Consider the following 22,420-nt stretch of genomic DNA (forward strand, 5'->3'; position numbering starts at 1 on the left):
ATGCTATGACATGAGCTTTAGCTTTCTTTTAAGAAAGTAGAATACAAAATTGCATAGTATAACGTCCCTGTGAAAATGCATTATGCAGATCCACAAAACTTGACGTCTCCCTTTTCCAGCCTAGCAAACACGTAATTCCAAACCAAAGAGGTCAGGGCCACAGATGACCTACAGCACCTAAGAGAAATCTAGCCCAAGCTGGACAGAGCCAGCATTGCAGGTTTGTTTCTTCTCTCTGGGTGTGCGCAGCTTCCAGCAAACAATTTTTTTTTTTTTTTATGCTTTTGGCGCGCCAAAGATAGAAGCTTCTCTTTTTGTTAAATTGTGAGGTATTTTGAGCAACCCAGATTTGTGCAGATTGTGAGTCTGGGAAAAGCAATGCCCCAGTGGAAGGATAACTTGAGCAAGTGCTGTGGATGTGCTTTGGTGACAATGTGGCTGCTGCCTCTTGCAGCAGACAATGTCTATGCTAATGCTCGTAACAATGACTGCTATTTATTAAAAACGTATTGTGTATCAGGAGCTACACAAGGTATTTTGCATATATTACCTTTTGTAAACTTACAACAATCTGCCAGGAAGTTTCATTTTCCCCATTTTTTAGATGAGCCCCTTAAAATGTTAACTTTTGGAGGTCTTGGTCCGTAGCTTTAGCGTAATAAGCACTAGTCTTAAGTAAGCACTTAACAAACACTGGCATGTATGAAAAGGCAAATTACCAGTGTTCTGAACTAACCAGATACATGATTTTGGGGGCGGGGAATACATATATATATATATACACACACACACACACACACACATATAATATTATATATATGTGCTATTATATATATAAATATATATGTAGTATTATATATCTCTATATATAAATATATATGTGTAGTATTTCAAAATAGGTTTTGGGGTTTTTTTTTAATTTACAAGCATTGCACTTTGGAGTCTATTTAAATAGATTGCCTAATGTATCTACCAGGATTTGAAACTCCGAAACATGTCTAGCCCAGCATGATGCTCATTGCCTATTATCATTGCCACTAAAGTCTATACTCCTTGCATAACATTAACCCCCTTCACCGTCCGGCTCCAACCATTTTCCAACTTTATCTTCTAGTCTGTCTGCTTTAGCCACGTGAGATGACCTGCAGTTCTCTCAAACACTTTCCTTCGTTGGTGTCTTTGCTCATGTTGATCTCTCAGCCAGGAATGTCATCCTCCCTAGAAGTCTTTGAGTATGAGAGCATAGTCATCCTTCAAGGGTCAGAGGGCGCCTTGTCTACACTTTACCCTCGCTTCCTAGTGGACTTGGGAGGAGGGGGTTTCCTAATTCTTTGATAGCACCTTACTTTTGGCCCTTGTTTGTATGTGTGTGTATCTCCCAGTTTTTCTCTCACTTTTACCATCTTCAACACTTAGCATAATGCCCAAGTGTTTATTTGGGAAATATGCATTGAATTGAATTAAATAGGAGGCACGCAACATCTATTAGTAGACTCAGTAAAGTGAGTCATCCATGAGTCAGTATGAATTATTGGTAAGTAAGTCTGGCTTGTGTTTTGACATCTCTTTGGATAAAAAATATAACAACAGACATAAAAAATACATACCGTAAAATTTCCCAGGAAATAATATGTTGGTGCTTTTCTCTTTTTCTCCATCCAGAGGAGTCTTTGTTTACGGTTTCAGGAGTGAGGCTAAAACCAGAAATGTGTGACCTTTTGGCCTCCTACCAGAAAGGTCACCCACCCAGCCCAGTTTAGCAAATACTGGTAAGAAGAAAGGGTGAAGTCACCAACGTCCATCCAGGTAAGTGGTCCCAACAGTGAGGCTCCTATGGGCAAAATTGAAAAGCTGCCGCTGCCAGGTGGAGAGGACATTGCTCCCGGGCTCAGGGCACCTCTGTTCGTGTCTAGCTCTTCATCCCCAACTCTAGGGACAGGTGGCCTCGCCTCTTCAGGCTTCCACTTCCTGAGCTGGGAAAGGAGGGTGATAACGTGCAACACCTGTCTCTCGCACCCCCAGGGCAGTGTGAGGGCTCCTTAGACACAACTTAGAGATCACTGTAACACCTTCAGCTGACACAGGTAGAATAAAGGATTGCAACTGACATGTTGTTTTCCCTTAATTATGTAGTTCTCTCAGCCAGCTGTCAGGACAAAATCAGAGGTAAGAGTGACCAGCCATCCCAGGATGTTGGATGTTCAGTACTAAAATTATCATGGTCTGTGGTAAACCTGGATGGTTGGTTGCCTTAGTGGTACGAATTACCTTCCAAGGTAATCTTGAGAAGGAACGGGTACTGTGGAGGGTTTTCCCAAAGCTACTGTACCCTAAAAGGAATTATGAGAGCAGACACAGGAAGCCAGATAGGACAACCCCAAAAGCCACCATAGTACAGACGTCCCCAGATGTTACAAGAGCACTTCCCATACTGGGCCTTCCATCATGGCTACAAGGGACAATAATCTAGTTAGAGGAATCAAGGTGGGACCTACATGCAGCATCAGCCAGCCAGCCCTTTAGGTGACCCTGGCTATATCCCAAACCACAAGTGTTATATCATGATTCGGCCACCCATTTGGCAACCACAGCTTGGCTGTGGTTCCTAACAGAACTTTTGGGGCCTAGATGGTAACCATCGGCATACTCCCTACACCCACTCCCCACCCCCAGTGTGACTCTCAGGGCAGGATTCAGCCCTTTGCCACTTTCTCTTGGATCTCTATCTTTGATTGTCACTATTCAAAGGATAGTTTACACATCAAGGATGTCTCCCTTCTGGCTCTTCTAAGATCCTTGTCTTAGAAGACAATGAGCTTGTCTTCAAAGAACAGGGAAATTTAGAATTATAGCTCTTCCCCAGAGCATTTTATGAAATACCTAAGTTTGTATGTTGACAGTGTACAACTGGAATTACAATTGACAATACAATAATATGGTCTTTCCCAAGCAAAATATTTTCTAGAGCAGAGTTTTTAGAACATACTTATGCCATTTTAAACCTACTAGTTATGCGGACAGGATGAACTTTAGCTGCATTCTGTAAAGTTTAGCTTTTCCCCTTCGTAAAATTAGCAAAGACCCTAATGGAAATGGTCTCAAATGGTGCTCCATAAGCATTATTATTATTTCTATCATTGTTCTTTTGTTTTAATAAGCAGCCAGAAGGTAGGGAGATAGCCACTTTGTTCTTCAGTGACCTTCTACAAAGAATTGTTACCTGTAGACATAAATTGGTCACAGTAGAAAATCAATTACATGTAGTATGTTGAACTTGGTGGCTGTGCCACCAATTGAAGAAAGGAGAAGGCAGATTTAGCCTCTATCAGAGTCATCTCATGATGTCCCTAGGCCTTGGTGCTAATGTAAGGAGATAAAACCAGTAGGAGGTGAACCACAAGAGAGAAAAGCTAGAGCAATTAAACTGTTTAATAAATGGCTTGGAATCAGCAAAATCTGAGAGTGCTGGAGTTAGAGAGACTAAAAGCCATAATCACATGGACACTTGGGACTTGTAAATCTTTTCCACTGAATTGAATTTATGTTAAAATATTCACTTTTCAGGAGAGTCAAAATGTAAATTGGGGTATTAGGACTTAGTAACTGGCAGCAATGCCTCAAAACTAAGACTCTTGAAAAATCCTCAAAATGTCAGTTTTAGGCATGATAAAAATGTATACTGATGTCTAAAACACAGAAATAGAGGGGAACTAAAATTTATTGTCCCATGGCACACGCCAGGCATACAGTAGGCACTTTACACATATTATTTCAAAGCTAGGTGTGTTTTGAACAGTGGGTTGGGTGAGTTACAACTGTAGTTTGCACATCCAGAGATATATATTGATTGTTTTTAAAGCTTTCTTAATTCTTACTACCAGGAGTAAGATGCTTCCACTCTTATACTTTCTCATCACCTTTTCTGTCAATATATATAATTCCATCAATAACTTTGCAGTAATGTTTAACAGGTTTTCCTTAGATGATCTGTACTCTGGTATTCATTATTTTGATTTTGTTTATTCCTTATTCACTTGCAGGGCTATGTTCCTGCTGTTTCAGTTTTCATTTCCTTCAGCTTACTAGTAAGCTTTAAATCTAACTCCATACTGGACCAGGGGTTTTATACCATGACCTGTGACCTGGAATGTTTTAAATACAATGTGCAAGGCAGCGGCACATGATACTTGAAGAGAAAGCAATGGGAGATTGTTGTTACTGTCATTCACCTAGAATTTAACAGTGATTCAAAAAGTAGATATAGACCAAGATAGTCTAAGAAGAGGACTTCCGAATAATTCCATCCATTTTGTCGTTTGATAGAGAGATCCCTGGGCCAGAAGGCCGATTTCCCAACAGGACAGTTGGGAGACTGACAATTGCAAGAATTCAGAGACGGAGGTGGTGCTTACAGAGGCCTGTCACTCCTGTATTCGCTGACAGTTTCCCCCAACAAAAGGACTTCTGTGGCAAGGAGAGGATTAGTCTAAAGTTTAGAAAAGTCTCCAGGGAAGATGGTTTCTTGGATAAAGCTGTCAACAAAAGGACTTGCTTAAGACTATTTGTTATGATTTCCTATGGGATGCTTCTTTCCTCATGGACTGGATTATCAGAAAACATTACCACCCCACCCCACCCCATCCAGATTTTAGGATTTTGGATTGAGCTGCTGTTTAGAATTGAATTTCAGGCGATGTCCTTCTATTGAATCCTAATTGTCAGTGATGATGGCAAAAGTGATGAGGAATCTAAGCTCTGATTTGATGGTGGAGATAATGAATAATAGATAGGAGCAAAGAGTTTCAAAGATGTAATCCAAGCCCTGTTGCACCCTCAGACACATGCACCCACACACATAATCCTCAAGTGAAATGAGAGATCTGTCTTGGCTAACACGTGTACCATTTTCTACAATGACTCCTTCTAAAAGAAGCCAAGGAAACTCAAATTACTTCTGTCTGGGGATCATCTCAGGAAATGTAGTAGCTTAGAAACCAGAGACCTCTATACAAGGAGAAACTAATTAAGAGAGAATTTAAAAATAGTAACTATTCACCAATGTCTGAGATGGAAGAGGGGAAAGTGCATACAGATGGTCCAAAGAAATCTGCTTTAGTGAGTATCTGATTTTAGTAAGGCATTTGACAAAGCCTGTCCAGATACAACTGAAAGATGAAACAGTTGTGCCGGATGATGGGGCAGATATGTGTGCTCAAAGAACAGTGGTTATTCAACCTAGAGAAAGACTGATAGTGTTGTGGTACAAGGTTCGATCTTGAGTCTTATTCTAGTTAAATATTTGTATTAATCACTTGAATAAAATCAGAGAAGGTGCATAACTTATTCATATATTCATTGAAGTAATTACTATTATTATTAATTTGCTACTTCCATTTTACAAAAGAGGAAACTGAGGCTCAATGAAGTTAAATAATTCCTCCATGGTAGTATACCAGAGTTAAGATGCAAACCCTAGGTCTGGCTGTCTCCAACATCTGTGATCTTTTCAGTAATCACATACCTATGAGATATGTAGAACAGACAACTCTTGAGGCAGCTGATATTTAGCATTGGATCATGATTCAAAAGACTCAGACCTTGCTAGAAGCTAATGAGCAACAAGCTGAAGCAACAGTTATTTTCATCAAATTTTATCTGATTTAAATTCTTTACTTTGGGCTTAAAATGTCTACAACTTAAGTAAGTCTGACTTAGAGGAAGTTGACATTTTAAGTACAATATGAATTAACAGTATAATCTGGCTGCCCCCAAAGATAATGCTAATACTTTTAGGCTACATGCATGAAGGAATAAGATGATCTCCCAGAGAAGGGAAATCATTTACTCTCTATTAATCAAACCACATCTAAATTATTGTTATGTTCAACTCCACACATCACATTTTAAAAGAAAAGTCATATTGAAGTATGGTTAATATTTTTTGTGCACCTATTAGTTTACAGATCTAATTCTATTGAATCCTCTTTACAAGACTAAGACATAGGTGTGGTTAGTACCCATTTTACAGAGAAGAACATTAAGAATCAGATATAAGTAGCTAGTATTGGATGCTCACACTCTGTCCCCAAAGTCTATGCTTTCCCCACCCACCTCTAACTCTGTGCTGCATGCTGCAGGGAGGGCTACCAGAACAGAGGGCGTGGGGGCTAAGGCACAGGGAGAAATCGCTACCAAAAGAGAAAACCCAGGGGGCAGAGAAACTCCCTCCAGAGGGTTGAGGGCTCACACAAAGCAAAAGCTGGTCCTTCAGTGGGTGGCTACAGAGCCAGGACAAGCAGATTGAGAACTCCAAGCATGCTACTTTCGACGCAGCGGGAAGAATTCTTGAACAGTTTCACCTGTCCACTAATAGACTGAGTTCCCACAAACTGCCTCCCTGAAGATACAAAAAGCTGTAGGATTTTTTTTAAGTGAAAAAATGATTTTTTTTTAAGTGAAAAAAGGATTTTTTTTAAAAGTGAAAATTGACTAAATTATCCTCTTTAATTATAATGGAAGATAAATTATGCTTCTGTTTCCTTCTTTCTTCTCCTTTAATTAATGGATTTGCCTCTTCAAAAGCTTAATAAACTTAAATGTAAGACTCTAAAACATCACTCAAATCTTCCTTCATTCCTTGATTTTGTAAAACAAGCATTCCTGATGTTTGTGCATTTCTTCCTCCCATGTCTTTGTTGATTCCTTTGTATAGACACATACGTGACTTTTAAAAACATAATTTATTTTTGCTCAATTTGATATATTAGTTATTTTAGTGATGCTTACTTATTTAGTCATTAGTACTACTCACCTAATATTTCTGTCTCCCAGTCATGCATAATCTGGATGGCGCTTTTTGATTCTCTGGTGGATGGATAGGGCCGTATGATTAGTTCTGGCCAATGAATTGTGAATGGAAGCAATATGTGTCACTTGTGGGCCAAGCGCTCATTTGATTGCCAGTGCAAGGCCCTCTGGATCTCTTTTTATTTTTCCCTCTGTTGCAATGACCAGCAACATTCAAGACTTTCCCACATGAAGAGATGTGGAATAGAGAATCCAGATGAAGAGATGTGGAATAGAGAATCCAGATGACATATGATGAGTGTATAATGGGAAAGAGAAATTAAACTTTATTTTAAGCCACTAACATTTTGGGCTTATTTGTTACTACATTATAACATAGCCTACCCTGACTAGTATTAGGACATATAAAACATGTCTAGCATGGTAGCTATTAGACAAGTGACTATTTATATTTAAATTAACTCTAAAAGTCAGTTTCTCAGTCACATTGGTCACATGTGGCTAGTAGCTACCGTATTGCACAATGCAGATAAAAAATATCTTCATCATTGCAGAAAGTAGTGTTGAGGATCTTCCAGAAACACACAAACACACACACACACACAAAGGAAGTACTGTTAAACAGTGCTGACACAGAGTGCTAGGATTTTTATGAGAATTGGTGATGCAATCTTCTAACATTTCTTGATATTTTAAGTGTGTGCATCTAATACCACATTGGCATTAGTCTTGAAAAGTTTTGCCTTTTTGAAGTGAAAGCTCTGGGGTCATCCAGTGGAGGTTACCCTCTAGAAGAAAATAAATCCCTCTAAGCAGTTATATTTCTTAGAGCCAAAGAGCTCAGAAGGTCTTTTCCTGAAGGTTACATTGACAGAGAAGATTAACATCTTTTTGTTACTCTTGATACCTTTCACAAATGAATTCCCAAGGTAGTTTTATTTTAGCCCATCCTCTCTGAGCCTCTTCACATTTTCTACTTCTTACTCTTCTCTATCCCTAAGTGGGTTAATGTGCACCTGATATAAGATCTGATGTGCTTGGTAATGAATTCATCCAAGTTTATTATCATCCTTGTAAAAAATTGTTTCCATTGTAAGAACTGTGGTTGAATATTACAAGAAAATCTCGTGGGAGCCTGTATTAGTCTGTTCTGCTGCTTATAACAAAATCCATGAAACTGGGTGACTTAAAAGAAAATAAAACTTATTGCTTACAGTTTCTGAGGTTGGGAAGTCCAAAGTCCATCTGGCGGTTGCAACAGTGACCCAGGGATCTCACATTACAAGATGGTGGAAGCAGAGAGGGCAAGACAGACTCTCCTCTTCTTTTAAAGTCCTCAGAACCACACCCCTGACCACCATTTTTAATTCATTCACTACTGCATGGCCCTATAATCTAATCTCCTCTTCAAGGCCCCACCTTACAATTACCATAAGAGGATTTCCCACCCTCTTTACAGTCACAGTGGGAGCTAAGTTTCTAATACATAAAACTTGGGGGACACAATTCAAGCTTCAGGGAATTTTGGGGGGACATAATTCAATCCACTATAGAGCCCAGAACTTAATCAAGATATAAGATAATCCTTCCTGTCCATTCATTAATTCATTCAACAAACATCTAGTCACTAGAATTACAAAGATTAACAGTTCCCTCAAGGATCTTACAGTCTAACGGAGAGTTAAATGAAAATAAATACAAGATCCAATGATAACATATCAATCTGCCCTGTCACAGAGAAAGTGATGGTAAGTGGGTCTTGAAGTGGGAGTTTGCCAGGCAGGCAACTGAGGTGGTAAGAAGATAGCCCTATGTGAGGGAGATATAGAAGGGACAGGATGTTTTTTGGCTGTAAGGAATCAAAAACACCAATTCAATGGCTTAATCCATGAGGATATTATTTCACATAAGAAGTGCAGAAATAAGTGGCTCCAGGATTGATTAATTTGATGGGTCTAGAACATCACAAGGACCCAAGTGCTTTCCATCTTTCTTCACTGCATCTTCAGTGTCCTTCACTGCCTTAGTCCTCAGGCTGGTTCTATCATGGTCACAAGATGCTGCCACAATTTCAGGCATCATATGCAGACACAACAATATCCAGTAGAAAAAGAGGATATCTCTTTGTGTGTGCTCTGTTTTTTTTTTTTTTTAAGAAAGCACAGTTCTCTTTACATCCTGCTAATCAGACTGTCACATAACCACTCCTAAAATGCTAGCATTACATGACTGCTTTAGAATGTTCAAGATTTCCCCCGATCTGAAGTGAGGATCATCTTTCCTGAATCATCATGACAACACATCAGTCTGCCCTATCACAGAAGAGATGACCCTTTCAACTGAGGAAGAAATGGGGACTGACTGTTGGGCAGACAATCAATAGAATCTGCTACTGCCACTAATTGACTATGGGGTCAAATGGCTGTACGGTTTCCAGTCTGGGGGCCTGGACGACTTGTGACATCCTTCATACTTGGGTAATTAGCTTGGGAGAGAAGGTTATGAGCTCATTTCTAGACATCTTGACTTTGAGGCACTAGTGTACATCAAACAATTAGTACTGCTGGTCTGGGGACAGGAAATGGAGACTGGCTGCATGTGAGTACCACTTACATACTGATGGTCCTTGAAGTCCCAAGGTTGTGACTGCCCAAGAGAAGGTACATAGAGAAGAGGTATAAGAACTGTGTTTTGTGAAAGCCCACATTTAGATGGTGGGTGTGAGGAAAATAGAGTAGTTTAGTCAGGCCCCCTTGCTTCAGGTCCAGTTGGGGCCGATGCAGCACGTTCTTTGAAAACAAGTTGTGTGAGGGTGGAGTTAGTGCCCATGCCTGACTGGGTATTTTTAGCTTGTTGCTATTCTTATGTGTTCTTCGGTGTGTGAAGCAGCAGCTCTGAACTGCTGGTGGGCAGAGCTCATGTCTAAAAATAGAGCACATTTACTTTGCTGGCAGCTGCTCAGTTTGTCTTTGGACTGCCTAGCTCTTAGACATGTGTGTGCTGAATAAAGCTTATTATTTCTTCAACCAAGGCTCCAAGGACCTTTTTCCTGTTACCTGGCTTGTAGACCTGCATGTGAAGGGTTTTGTGACCCAGTCTGGACTGTGGGCTACAAGGGTCTGTAAGCTTCAGACCCAGCCTTAGCTCTATAGTGGGAGAAAGAAGACTCCACAAAGGAGACAAAGCAGGAGTGGCTAGAAATTGGTGGGGGGAGGAGAGAGAAAACTAGAATCTTTCTGTGCAACAGAAGTTAAGAATGTTCCTACAGGGAATAGCCTGCAAAGAAAAATGTTAGGGGGTGTAAATTAAGAAAGGCCATGGATTTGGGTAGCTACTGGTCGTTGGTGACCTACAAGGGAGCAGCTTCCATGGAATGCTGGTCAGAGAAATAGATGATGGGCTGCCCCACGTTCCATCCATCTTCCCCACCTTGCGCCCAGCGCCACCTTTCGGGACGACGGTCGCCATGTTCCATTGACTTGGGGCTCTTAGGGCACCTAAGCCGGCAATATTGGGCCCCAGTGGGGACCTGGGTATGCTGGTAGAGGTGGGCACAGAAGGCAAGGACAACATCTTCGGGGAAGCAGAGTATGTTGCCATCAACTCCATGTTGGACCAGATCAACTCCTGCCTGGACCACCTGGAGGAGAAGAATGATCGCCTCCACACCCACCTGCAGGAGCTGCTGGAGTCTAACAGGCAGACACAATTTGAGTTCCAGCAGCAGCTTGGGGAGGCGCCCAGCGAGGCCAGTCTCTAGGCTCCAGGAGCCCCCAACAAGGCCCAACCCTGCCTCCCTGAGCCGGGCCCTGTCCTGGGCCCTGACCACTGGGATTAGATACCTTCTCAAGGGCTGGCCTTTAGGTCCCCCTGTGGGTCTGCTTGCCTGGGCCACCCTGCTGGCACTCCCCATGGCCTGCCTAGGCCAGTCCTCACTGCCCGGCAGCCTGCAACTTACCCATCCACCTGCCTGCCCAACTCTGGGCAGTCCCCACTCTGCCCAGGACTGGAGTGTCCACATTAAATGGTCTCCCACAAAAAAAGAAAGAAAGAAAAGAAAAATACAGTGGATTAAAGGGAGTGAGTGGCAAGAAAGCAGAAGCAAGGACTATCTTTCAGAAATTCTTTTGTAGAAGATGGGAAAGATGGCATACTAGCTGGAGTGTTGAAGGACTGAAGGTTCATGTTTTGTTTGGTGTAGGAGAGATCATGCATTTTTATGGGCTTGAGAAAAAAGGAAGAAGTTGGAAGAATCAGGATGACCTAAAAACACCAGGCACACTCCCTTCTCTGGCTTTTGCCTGACTCTTCCTTCTGCCTAAAACCATTTCTCCAGATTTCTACACAGCCCATCTCCTTCCTACTTTAAGCCTTGGCTCAAATGTCACCTGTCAGTGAAGCCTACTGCAGCTACCAATCCCCCTTAACCTGCTCTATTTTTCTAAAGCATGTTATCACTTGATTTCATGCTCTGTAAATTATGATTTACTTATTTATGATATGTATTGTTTCTCCCCTGCTAAAATGTAAGCTCCATAAGGGTAGGAATCTTTGTTTTAGTCACTGATGTAGCTCAAGCACCTTGAACAGTTTCTTGCACATAGTAGGTTCTCAGTAATTGTCTTTTGAATAAATGAACTCCTCTGCCTACCATGTTTTCGACTGCAACCCAGCACTCCTTTTTTCTCTTGCCCCGTTCTGTTTTGTTTTTGTCTTTTTTCAGATATGACATACCAATGTTTTAAGTTGATTGTGTACTTTCTATCTCCCCCAGTAGAAAATCCCATAGGAGCAAGGATTTTGATATATTCTATTGATTGATGTGTCCCAAGCACCTAGAATTGTGCATGATGCATAGTTGGTGCTCGGTAAATATTTGTGGAATAAATAAATGAATGAACCAGTAAAGATTCGGAGATTGAAGGAAATGAGATTAAGAGCCTATGTTTGCCTGGGAGAGGATAAGAGATGCATGTCCTCTGAGACAGGTGAAAAGGAAAAGTACACAGAAAAAACATTAAAAAGCCATTAAGCAGGTGTGCAGAATCAGGAGCCAGACTGCCTTTGTTCATATCCGGCTCTACTACTTACTAACTGTGTGACCTTGGGCAAGTTACTTCACTTCTCTGGGCTTTCACTTTCTCCTTTGTAAGGTGGGAATAGTAATAGTATCTATCCCCTAGAGTTGCTGTCAGGATTAAATGAGTTAATACATTCAAAGTATTTTAAACAGTACCTGGCACATAGTAAGCACTATAAAAACTAGTGGTATTCGTGGTTGTGGTGTGGGGGTCGTGGTGGTGGCGATAGTCATACTAAAGTAAAAGGAAAAGAAAACAGGAGAATTAAGTGTGCCAAAGACCATAAGGTTCCACCTGGTAAGGGAAGGCAGGAAAACAATATGAACTAAGAGTTAGATGGGGTTTGGGGATGAAGTTGGGGGATGGAGGGAGTTGACAACACCCAATTCCGGTTCTGTCGTGACTATGCTTCACCTTGGTGAGCCTGGCTAGTTAGAGCTGCAGGCTCTTTTATAACAAAAGGTATTTGGGTTTCATTTACCTTCTGCTCTAATGAACAGATTCAAAAATGAGAATCGGTGTATTAAAATGTAGGTATTTTTCTCTACAGATAAATTCCAATTCCTTCAAATGTGTATGAAATAAAATAATGACGCTGATTTTTTTTCCTCTCTGAGATCTTTTTGCTTTTTGTTGTAGTTTTGTAGGTGTTTTGTAATTTATTATGTTTAAACAACGTTTGGGGAAAGATCTAGGGGATCTGAGGGAAAAAACACCAAAGGCCAGGCCGGTAGCACTAACAGAGCCCACAATGGCTGCAATGGGCCACACATCTCTGAAAAAGACAATTCTCCAAAAGGGTGGCTGGGGAAGGCAGATAAAAGACCAAAGTTGGGTCATGTGACAGGTGTCACTTGAGTAACGATACTGGGGCCAGAGATAAAAGCCCACTCCTTCTGGTCACATGACACAGCTTCATTACGCTCCCAGCAGGGGGTTAGAAAGTCTGGATGCCATTTTTACTTATTCATTTATTTGTGTTTTTTCCCCTTATTCTGTGATAATGAGAAAATGTTTAAACTCCCATCTCTGTGTTTAAACATTTCTTCCTGCTGACAGCAGCGGGATACCCCTTGATCAACTGTCAGATTGGAAAGTGCAATTTTTCTGGAAAGTAAACAGCATGTTAGCTGGTTGGAAATAATTTTCTGTTTATTGGTAGCTGTTAGTCTAGGAGTGATGGAGCCCTGTGACAGCACTTGTCAAGTGAATAATAAGAAACAAGTTTGGAGATACCTTGAAGACACAGCTCTGACAGTAGGGCCTTACTATTTTTTGATAGAAATGTACTCTAAAAAAAAGTTAAATTAAAATGGGCAAGAAAACTTTTCCAGTGTCACCAGCTCTTGGAAATCCTTGTGGCAAAACTGACTGACACAGAATCAAAAGCAAACTCACGGCATGCTGGAGCCAGAGAGGTCCTTGGCAGTCACTAAATCTTACCTCCTTATTTTACCACCAGGGCAACCAGGACTCTGACAAATGCCTTGGACTCTTCTCATTCACAAATTAGAGAGAAACATTCCAACTATCAATATAACAAGGAAATAAAAGTTTTATTTTCTTTTAAAATTCATGTATGAGGATAAATGAAAAAACTGGGGGAAGCAGTTTAAACATTTTGACTTAAGTATACTAAACAATGTCTGATGGCTATACACACACACACACACACACACACACACGTGGATATATATATAAATATTTTTTGAACTGGCTAAAAAGACATTGTCATATTCTTTATTGGTTAAGCATGTCATCAGAAAAAAAATTTTTTTTTGAATAGAAGTAGTATATATTCTCAAGCTGTATACCGTTATCAGTTCATACCTACCCTGAATTAAGGTAAATTTGAGGTCCTGATTTACCCAGAATTTGCCTCACTTCTTCCTGATAGCTAAAAAAGTATTTCCAGCTCCTAACTAGGTACTTTCACCCTGATGTTTCCAACAAATATGTCAAGTCCTACCTGTCCAAACTTCTCCCCTATATTGAAAACAAGGCAAAAAATGTCGTCTCCATTCCCATTTTGGTTCATAGCATCACCATCTACCCACTTGCCTGATCCCCCAGCCCTCCCTCCTAAATACCTTTCAGTCCATTTTCTCCTTTCCCTCTCTGCCAAACCACATGGTTCTCAAAGTGAGGTTCCTGTAACAGCAACATCAGCATCACCCGGAAAACGGTTAAAAAGGCAAAGTCTCAGGCCTAACCTCAGACCTCCTGAATCAGAAACTGGGGGGATGGGGCCCAGAAAATCTGCATTTTAACCAGCCATCCAGGTAATTCTGATAAATTAAAATTTGAGAACCACTGCCCTGGCCGTGGTCTGCAGGTCTTGCCCCATAACTCCCTAAGTAGCCTTCCAGCCACCAATTCCTTTCTCTGGAGTATTCTCCACACCAGTGGTTCTCAACCTTGGCTGCACATTGGAATCACCTGGAGAGTTTCTTTCTTTCTTTTTTTTTTTTTTAAATACTGATGCCTGATTCCCACCCCCAGAAATTCTTGTGGTGTGTAGCATAGGCATCAGGACTTTTTAAAATCTCCCTACGTTATTCTGATGTGTAGCTAGGTGATAATCACTGCTCCACTCTGATGCCAGGGTTCTCTTGTTAAGTCAAATGATGTCACTCTGTGCTGTGGATTGAATATCCCACTAAAACTCATTGACGCTTGATCCCCATTGTAACAGTAAGTGGGTGGGAAATCAGACTGTGGCAGTATTGAAAGAGGGACCTTTAAGAGGTGGTTGGGTCATAACAATTACTCCCTTATGAACGGATTAATCCATTTGTGGAGTAGTGGGTTAACGGTTTAGTGGGTTGTCACGGGAGTGGCACTCATGGCTTTATAAGAAGAGCAAGCGAGCACGTTGAGGAGCTCTTGCCATTCTCATCATGTGATATCCTGGTCACCAAGGGACCCTGCAGAAAGTTCCCACCCAGAGGAAGATGCACCCCCTGGACCATGGACTTCCCAGCCTCCAAAACTGTAAGAAATAAATTTCCTTTCTTTATAAATTACCCGGTTTCAAGTATTCTGTTATAAGCAACAGAAAATGGACATACACTATTCCCCCTGAAAAAAATCTCCCTCAGTCGCAGGATCAATTCTGAATGAGACTGTTCTATGTGGCCCCGACCGAGCTCTCTAGCTGGCTCCGTCATGCTCAAGTCCCGCTCACGTTCTCTACACTCAGCCACATGGAGTTCCTCATCATTCCCCAGGGCAGTATTCTGCTCAGGTCCCTAGCCCTGTGTACTTTCTGTTTCCTCTGCTAGAATGCCCTCTCCTCTCTGCCTGGCGATGCTCTGCTCATCCTTCAAGACTCAGCTCAGAGCCGCTCCAGCCCAGGGATAGTTGCTCTCCCCTCTGGGATCCCAGAGCACTCTGTTGCTATGTACATCATAGTATTGGTCCCAACTCACTGCAACTATCAGTTGGCACTTCTTTCTTCTTTTTAAAAACCGACTGCATCAGGGGATCAGAAGAATACTTAGCTTTTTAATTTTATCCCCTGTGTCTAGTGTAGGTTAAACATTGAGAAGATATTCAGTGAACGTTGGTTAAGTGAATGAGTTGAAAACATACCGACAACACTTGCTGCCTTTCATTGAGACCAAATCATGGTGCCATTTTGCTTTTCTTTCCAGAATCAGTAAAGATCATATAGCTCATATCCCATTTATATGACTTAGGGATAATATACATGACTAGTAGCCAACCAGATCTAGGTTCTGTCACTTGCTGGCCTTCATTTTCTAATCTTTAAAATAAGGTCAACAATACCTATTTTGTACAGTGAATGCAAGGATTCATTGCATAATGTATAATAATTCATTGCATAATGCACACAGCAGTGTGCCTGACCCAGACTAGGTGCCGAATAAATTAAAAATTTTATTATAATAATAAGTAAAACGAACTGAAAAAAAAAGTTAAACTGAGAGGCACTTCTGTGTATATATCTGTCTTCTCTTTCAGAGTGTGAGCTCCTCAAAGGCAGAAACTGTCTTATTTATCTATGTGTTCCCTGGGGTCAGAAACACAGTGGGCATTCACTAATTAATTCAGTCGCTCATTCAACAAGCATTTATTAAGCTGATGAATGAAATGAATAACATTTGGGTTAGAGTGATGGCCTGTTATTTGAGGCATAGAGGACTCACATTTGTCCATCTTACAAAACAGAGAATCACAAACTTGGCAGCTGGAAGGTGTCTTAGAGATCATCCTTAAAGATGCTCATTTAGGGATAAGGAAACAGAGGTAACCAACGAGAAAAGCCATTTTAATTTCAATATTTAATAAAGAATTTCTGGGTTACGAATTGGTGCTAACCACGTAGAAAAGCAAGTCCACATTTGTAAAAGTTGGCACTAAAAGTGCCTCATTGGGTGAGTGATACCTAAGTAGGACGGCACCTGGTTTTTCATGTGGTAAGAGACTAGAAGGTTAAGAAGAATTTTAGGAAAAATTGTCAGTTCCAAATTATACAGCTGCTCTCATGGAAAATAAAGCACCTTCTCCCCAATACACATTTAAATTTACATTGCTGTGTCCTTTCAAAAGGCAGGTAGAAGGCACAATTTGGGTCATTTAACAGGTGTTATTCAAGCAGTTGAATAACAGATAAAAGAACTTGTAATCATGTAAATAAGCCTCTTTTTTTTTTTTCCTTTTTTTTTTTTTTTGTCTTTTTTACTGACCGGTAACGGGATCGCAACCCCCGGTGTCGCGCCCGCACCGCGCTCAACCAGTGAGTGGGAACCGGCCTCCACATGGGATCCAAACCCTCGGCGGGAGCGCCTCTGCGCTCCCAAGAGGCGCACTTTCCAGTGCGCCACTGGGCCGGCCCTAAATAAGCCTCTTTTAAAAAATGAATTACCTCAATAGGCTCATCCCTGAGATCTCAGTCATTCCCAGAATGTCTGAAAGTCATTTTCAGGGCAGCCTAGCATGAAGTCTCCCAGGTGCAGAAGAAAGATAAATGAATGTACACGAGAAGAATGAATGAATGAATGAATGCTCCAGACCAGCCAGAGACTAAACCGGAAACAATATTAGGTTTTCCTCTGATCATTCAGACTTAATGTGACAATGTGAGAAAACACTATTAAGGGAGGTAGGGGAGTCCCAGGCTTGCGTTGGGGTTGGCGGGCAGCCCCCAGTTCCCAGCCCCAGATAACAAGCTGCTCCCCAGGAACACGTGTTAGGAAAAGTGCTTGATCAGAGTGTCAACTTGTGGGCCGAGTAGGAGCACTAAGTGGTTTTGTCTGTCACCTCCTCCACCCCCACTGGAATTTGGAACCAAACTGATGGAAGCACTTTGCACACTTTCAGGAGAATTTTCCACTATCAGTAAGACTGTTTTTCATACTTAGGCTATCACCAAAGGCTTTCAAAGAACAGTGATACCGCTATTGCCCTGGAGGGCGTGTGTGTCTCAGGGGTAAGGGTGGGGGACCAAAGCCCCTCCGAGTGTGGAATGCTCAGTTCACTGAGGTTTTCATTTGCGTTTAATTACAGCCCCAGTGTCCTGAGGACTGCTCTGTGCTAGCGGCTGCTCCTGTGGCATCTCTTCATTAGTCCCACTTGCCGCGTGACAGGCAGTGGGAGAGCTGGGGTTGAAACTCAAATCCATCCCTGTGGTTCCTGTGTCCATACTTGATCTCCTACCCATGCTGTCCTCATGTCACTGTGAAGAGGACTGACAGGACTTAGTAAGCAGTGGTAGGAGAAAGGGTTAAAGACACCAGCTTTCAGGTCAGAGTGACTGGGTTCAAATCCTGACTCCACAGCTTTGTAGCTGAATGCTTTGGGGCAGGTTACTCATTAGGCCTCAGTTTTGTCATCTGTAAAAATGGGTCCAATAATGGCACCTACCTCTAAGGGAGTTATATATAGTGAGGCTTGCAAGGGTTCAATACATTCCAAGTATTATCATATACATCACAAATACATTCAATATTATAGAACTGCTTCCACCTACATGTGAGTAGGCCATGTGTGTTTGTGTGCACGCAATGTGACAATGAAGAAAAACAATAGCCACTACTTACTAAGCACCTACTACATGTCAAGTAGTAAACTAGGTGCTTTATATACATGACCTTGTGCTTTATATGTATGACCTTATTTATTCCTCATAGCCATCCTGTGAGGTGGCTAATAGTATAATCCCCTTTTTCAGATGGAAAAACTGAAGCTCAGGGCCAGCCCGGTGGCGCACTGCTACAGTGCGCTGCTTGAGAGCGCGGTGGCGCTCCCGCCAAGGGTTCGGATCCCACATACAGACCGGCCGCTCACTGGCTGAGCGAGGTGTGGGAGCAACACTGAGGGTTGCGATCCCGTTGCTGGTCCCGGTCCGGTACGGGCGCGACACTGAGGGTTGTGATCCGTTGCCGGACACGAAAAAAGACAAAAAAAAAAAAGGAAAAAAAACCCAAAAAAACTGAAGCTCAGACAAGTTAAGTGACTTGCTTGAGGTCACACAGCTAATAAATGGTGGAGCTGAACTTAGATTTCAGGACTGGCTCGAGAGCCTATGCTTCTAATCACTATGATACAGTGCCTCTCTGAAGTAACAGACTTTAAAAAATAATAAACTCCAAAGGTTGCTACCTTCAAGTGTGTGTTGTCTTTTAGAGAAATAGCTTTGCAAATTGCCAGCTTACCCCATCAATGCTGCCATTGTTCCAGCTCATTGGTCCTCGGAATCATGCACAAGCCTCATGAGAAAACTAGTCTCATTCAATTTTATCATTCTCATCTTTTAATCTAAAATGTTATTACTTAACTTGATTATGCACCTTATTCCCCAGACTTTGATCTAAATGAACGTTGCATAATGACAAAATAAAAAATTAATAAATTTTGGTCATTTTTAAAAATCAAATCTGCCTTTAAAGAATAAATATTTGCCCCATCAAGATACACCAAGAAGTCACTTCAGTGTCTGAAAAGAAATGACCCAGAGTGTTTTTAACTGCATCTTTGGAATAAGCAATTTGTCTTCCAAAGAGAGTGCTTTGAAGAGGAGACTCATGTGAGATACATAAGTCCTGGTATGTTTATTTTAAACATACCTTAAATTTGCTTACATTTATTCACAAGTAACTTGCCTGGAAGCCCCAGACACTCAACTCTGCTAAGGCAGGGGAAATTGATGAGATCACCAAGTCCTCTTGAATTGTGTCTTGCATAGACTTTTAAACTTTTATTCAATGAATTATAAACATGCAAAAGTCTTCACTGAGGAAAAGGGACCCCATCTAAACCAAGACACCCTACACATACACCTTGACTCATATCTCTGTTCTACGATGCTGAACCGTACGCCAGAAATGGCAGTTAGTAGCTAGAGAGAGAATTTGGGGCTCTGAAGAGACAAATGAGAGTATTGGGTACAGCTTTTTTGATAGGAAGTCAGCAATTCCCCCATTCACGCAACTACCCTGAGCTTAACTTAAATGCCTCCCTTGCTAGAAACAGGGTGTTGCATCTGAGCCAAAACAGTGCCAGACAAATTTTGATGAAAGTCCATTTTTCCACGTGATTTTTATGTGGCCTGCCATTTAATTACCAGTTTAATGTCAGACGCACGGGACCATCCTTCCATAGCCTCTCAGTCCCCACGTTCTCACTAGGCTTAGTCATTACCTCAGCCCCTGCTTAAATTCCTCCTTGCTAATCCACTCAAAGCAGGACCTTCTACTTTTTGCAGTAACATGACTTTGGTTTCTTTAAGCTCTTGTCGCTTTTACTTTTGCCCACATTGCTGCTTACTTCCCTCACACCACCACCACCACACTGTGTTTCCCATATGTTCACAACCCTAGAATATCTCAAATGACAAAATGTAGACACATGCAATTGTCCAAGTAAGTCCATCTTTACTTACTTTGGTCTGGTTCCCATTTGTCTCATCAGTTAAATAGTAAAACCTTGGCTAGTGTAGTAGGCAGAATAATGCCCATGTCCTGATCTTCGAAAGCTGTGACTATGTTACATTACATAGCAAGGAGAAATAAGGTTGCAGATGGAGTTAAGATTGCTAATCAGCTGACCTCAATATAGAGAGAGTATCCTGGATTATCCAGGTAGGCCCAGTGTTACCACAGTGTCCTTAAAAGTATAAGAGGGAAGTAAGAGGAAGTCAGAGTAGTGTGCTGGAGAACTGGACCTGCTATTGCCAGCTCTGAAGATTGAGGGAGAGGCCATGAGCCAAAGAATGCAGGTGGCCTCTAGAAGCTGGAAAGCGGGCAAGGAAACAAATTCTCCCCTAGAGCCTCCAAAATGGAACACAGTCCTGCTGAGACCTTGTTTTTAGCTGAGTGAGACCATTTTAGACTTATGAACTGCAGAAGTATAAGATAATAGATGTTTGCTGCTTTAAGCCACTAAAGTTATGGTAATTTATTATAGCAGTAACAGGAAACAAATACAGATAGCTAAGACCTAAATAACCAGAAAACATAACTCACTGACATTTTTTCTGCATATCACTTCTGAGAGAAGTATTCAAACCTCAAGAAAAGTTTAAATCAATAGTTTACTTTTAAGCAAGATCTGAGATTGTGTTCTCTGGAAACAGACTGACAGAGAGTTGAGACCACAGGTTTACTGGGAAGAGCTCTCACGTGAGGAAAACTGGACCTGGCAGAAGGAGCCGGCCACACAGTTGCATCTGAGGCCTTAGCCAATCCTACAGGCAACTCTGGAGCTGGGTGGCCCTTCAAAATTGTCCCAAATTGAAGCAAACAGGCTGAACCTTTGAATCCCCATCATCCAGTTTGGGAGGCAGCATAACTGCGGGTGAGGCAGTTCCTACTGGCCCTCAGCAGTTGATATTCCCAGCAGCTGGGGGGCAGGTAGGTCAGCCCTGAGGAGGGGATCTGGGCAGGCACTAGAGTATTCACTGCCAGCAATCAATATTTCCAGGTTATGTCTGAGATCGATATATATTCTATCATATCTTGACATGACGGATAAGAGGAACTAGCGCTAGTTAGTGCTTCCTACAGAGCAGATAATATGCTAAAGACTTTACACTCATCATCTCCAGTTCTAGCAAAGTAACTATTAGTTGTTCCATTTTAAAGATGAGGACACTAAGGCTCTGAAGCTCAGACTGGTGAAGCAGTTTGTCCCAGGCCACCCAGTTAGAGAAGCGGCAGAGCCGGGTTTTGACATTAAAGTCAGCCCATCTCATCCCCAGTTCACCACAGAGCACATGGAACATGTCCTCAGGAAGAGAGTTAACATTCACAAACATCACTATGACACCACAAGATTCTTGGTCCTCAAAGAAAGATAAGATTATTTTGGGTAAACTCTGCTTCCTAAATAGGAAAAAGGGCCAGAGACCAATTGATAAGATATTAAACAAGGATTGAAATGAAAAAGAACTTCTGGTGGCCCAGAGGGGTTGAGTAGATCAACTTTTGTAATAAACACTGTAAATCAAAGTTAATTACATTTTTACTCAGATTATACATGGTGCATTGGGTCATAATTTTTACTTATGCCTCAGTGTTCTCTCTCCAAATGCAAGCTCTGAGGGGAGAAGTGTCAAGATGTTCTATCTTTCTTCGTATGACCCCTAGCATGGTCCCTAGTACCTCGCCAGCACAGGACAGTACCTAATAAATACCATTTGCTGATTTTCTGCCCTCCCATTCAGGGCCCCAGACCCCGTCTAACGGCCGGCAATGCGATATCGTTCACTGCACCACTCTCCCTGCGGGTTGGGTCCAGAAGATATGGCTCTCTGGAAAACACTGTGAACGCTCTCTTTTTAAATAAGGATCCTGGTGTCCCATGATGGATGCTATAAAATCTCGGATCGGCTGGTGTGTTCATAGCCGTGTGGGCCCATTAAGAGTGTCTGGTCCTGTGGTAACATACTTCGTATCCAAAGTGCAAAAGCAAAAGCATTTATTATAAATAATGCTAGGTGACCCTGGAGTAAACACAGCTGTGCCCTCGTGGTGTCTTGTCAGTGGCGCTCCCTCAGTAGATTAAAGAAATCCGGGTTTTATGGGGCCATCACTTACTCTGTGTATACACAGAAGGCTGGTTTGCTATCAGCCTGCAGCTCTCCATGTGTAAGCTTTCAGGCCCAGGAATTCTATGGAGATGCTTCGGTAGAACGCTTATTCTTGTATGTTCTAATACTTCCAAAAGGGGATGAGGGTTGGTTCCTACCTGTTCCTAAATGATCTGTACAACATTTTGGGCTCTGCACAACTTGTAGCTGCCCTTCCGATTTCTTACAGACTCCTCCACGTGCCCCCCATGCCCTCCCCTGCAGCTGGGGCCATTGGAGCGAGCATAAGACTTTATCTAGGAAGGTTTGGGACCCGGCTGTCATCCGCCAGCTGTGGGGCTAAGAACTATTCCTTTAACTCACTGAGTCTTATTTTTCTTACCCTTACATGGGGGAGAATGAGCTCTGCTTCCTGGAATTTGTGCTAAATTAGATCAGTAGTCCCCAAATTAGGGAGCAGAGTTTGAAGGGAGTGGTC

General features: G+C 41.9%; 1 protein-coding gene and 1 pseudogene across 1 annotated transcript in view; both read left to right on the plus strand.

Annotated features, from left to right (window-relative positions):
• The window catches only part of LOC103597617 (cyclin-dependent kinase 15-like), a 44,135-nt gene extending 39,881 nt beyond the window's left edge, over positions 1 to 4,254 (plus strand). The window contains exons 5-6 of the mRNA XM_008581482.1: positions 1,663 to 1,806; positions 4,041 to 4,254. Coding sequence (XP_008579704.1) covers positions 1,663 to 1,760 — 98 coding nt within the window. The 3' untranslated portion in view covers positions 1,761 to 1,806; positions 4,041 to 4,254. The remainder of the gene's footprint in view (positions 1 to 1,662; positions 1,807 to 4,040) is intronic.
• A 5,870-nt stretch (positions 4,255 to 10,124) lies between these two features.
• On the plus strand, positions 10,125 to 10,567 carry LOC103597619 (annotated as a pseudogene).
• Positions 10,568 to 22,420: the final 11,853 nt, after the last annotated feature.

This window comes from Galeopterus variegatus, unplaced genomic scaffold (genome assembly GCF_000696425.1).
Source record: "Galeopterus variegatus unplaced genomic scaffold, G_variegatus-3.0.2 Scaffold2363, whole genome shotgun sequence".
NCBI lineage: Eukaryota > Metazoa > Chordata > Mammalia > Dermoptera > Cynocephalidae > Galeopterus > Galeopterus variegatus.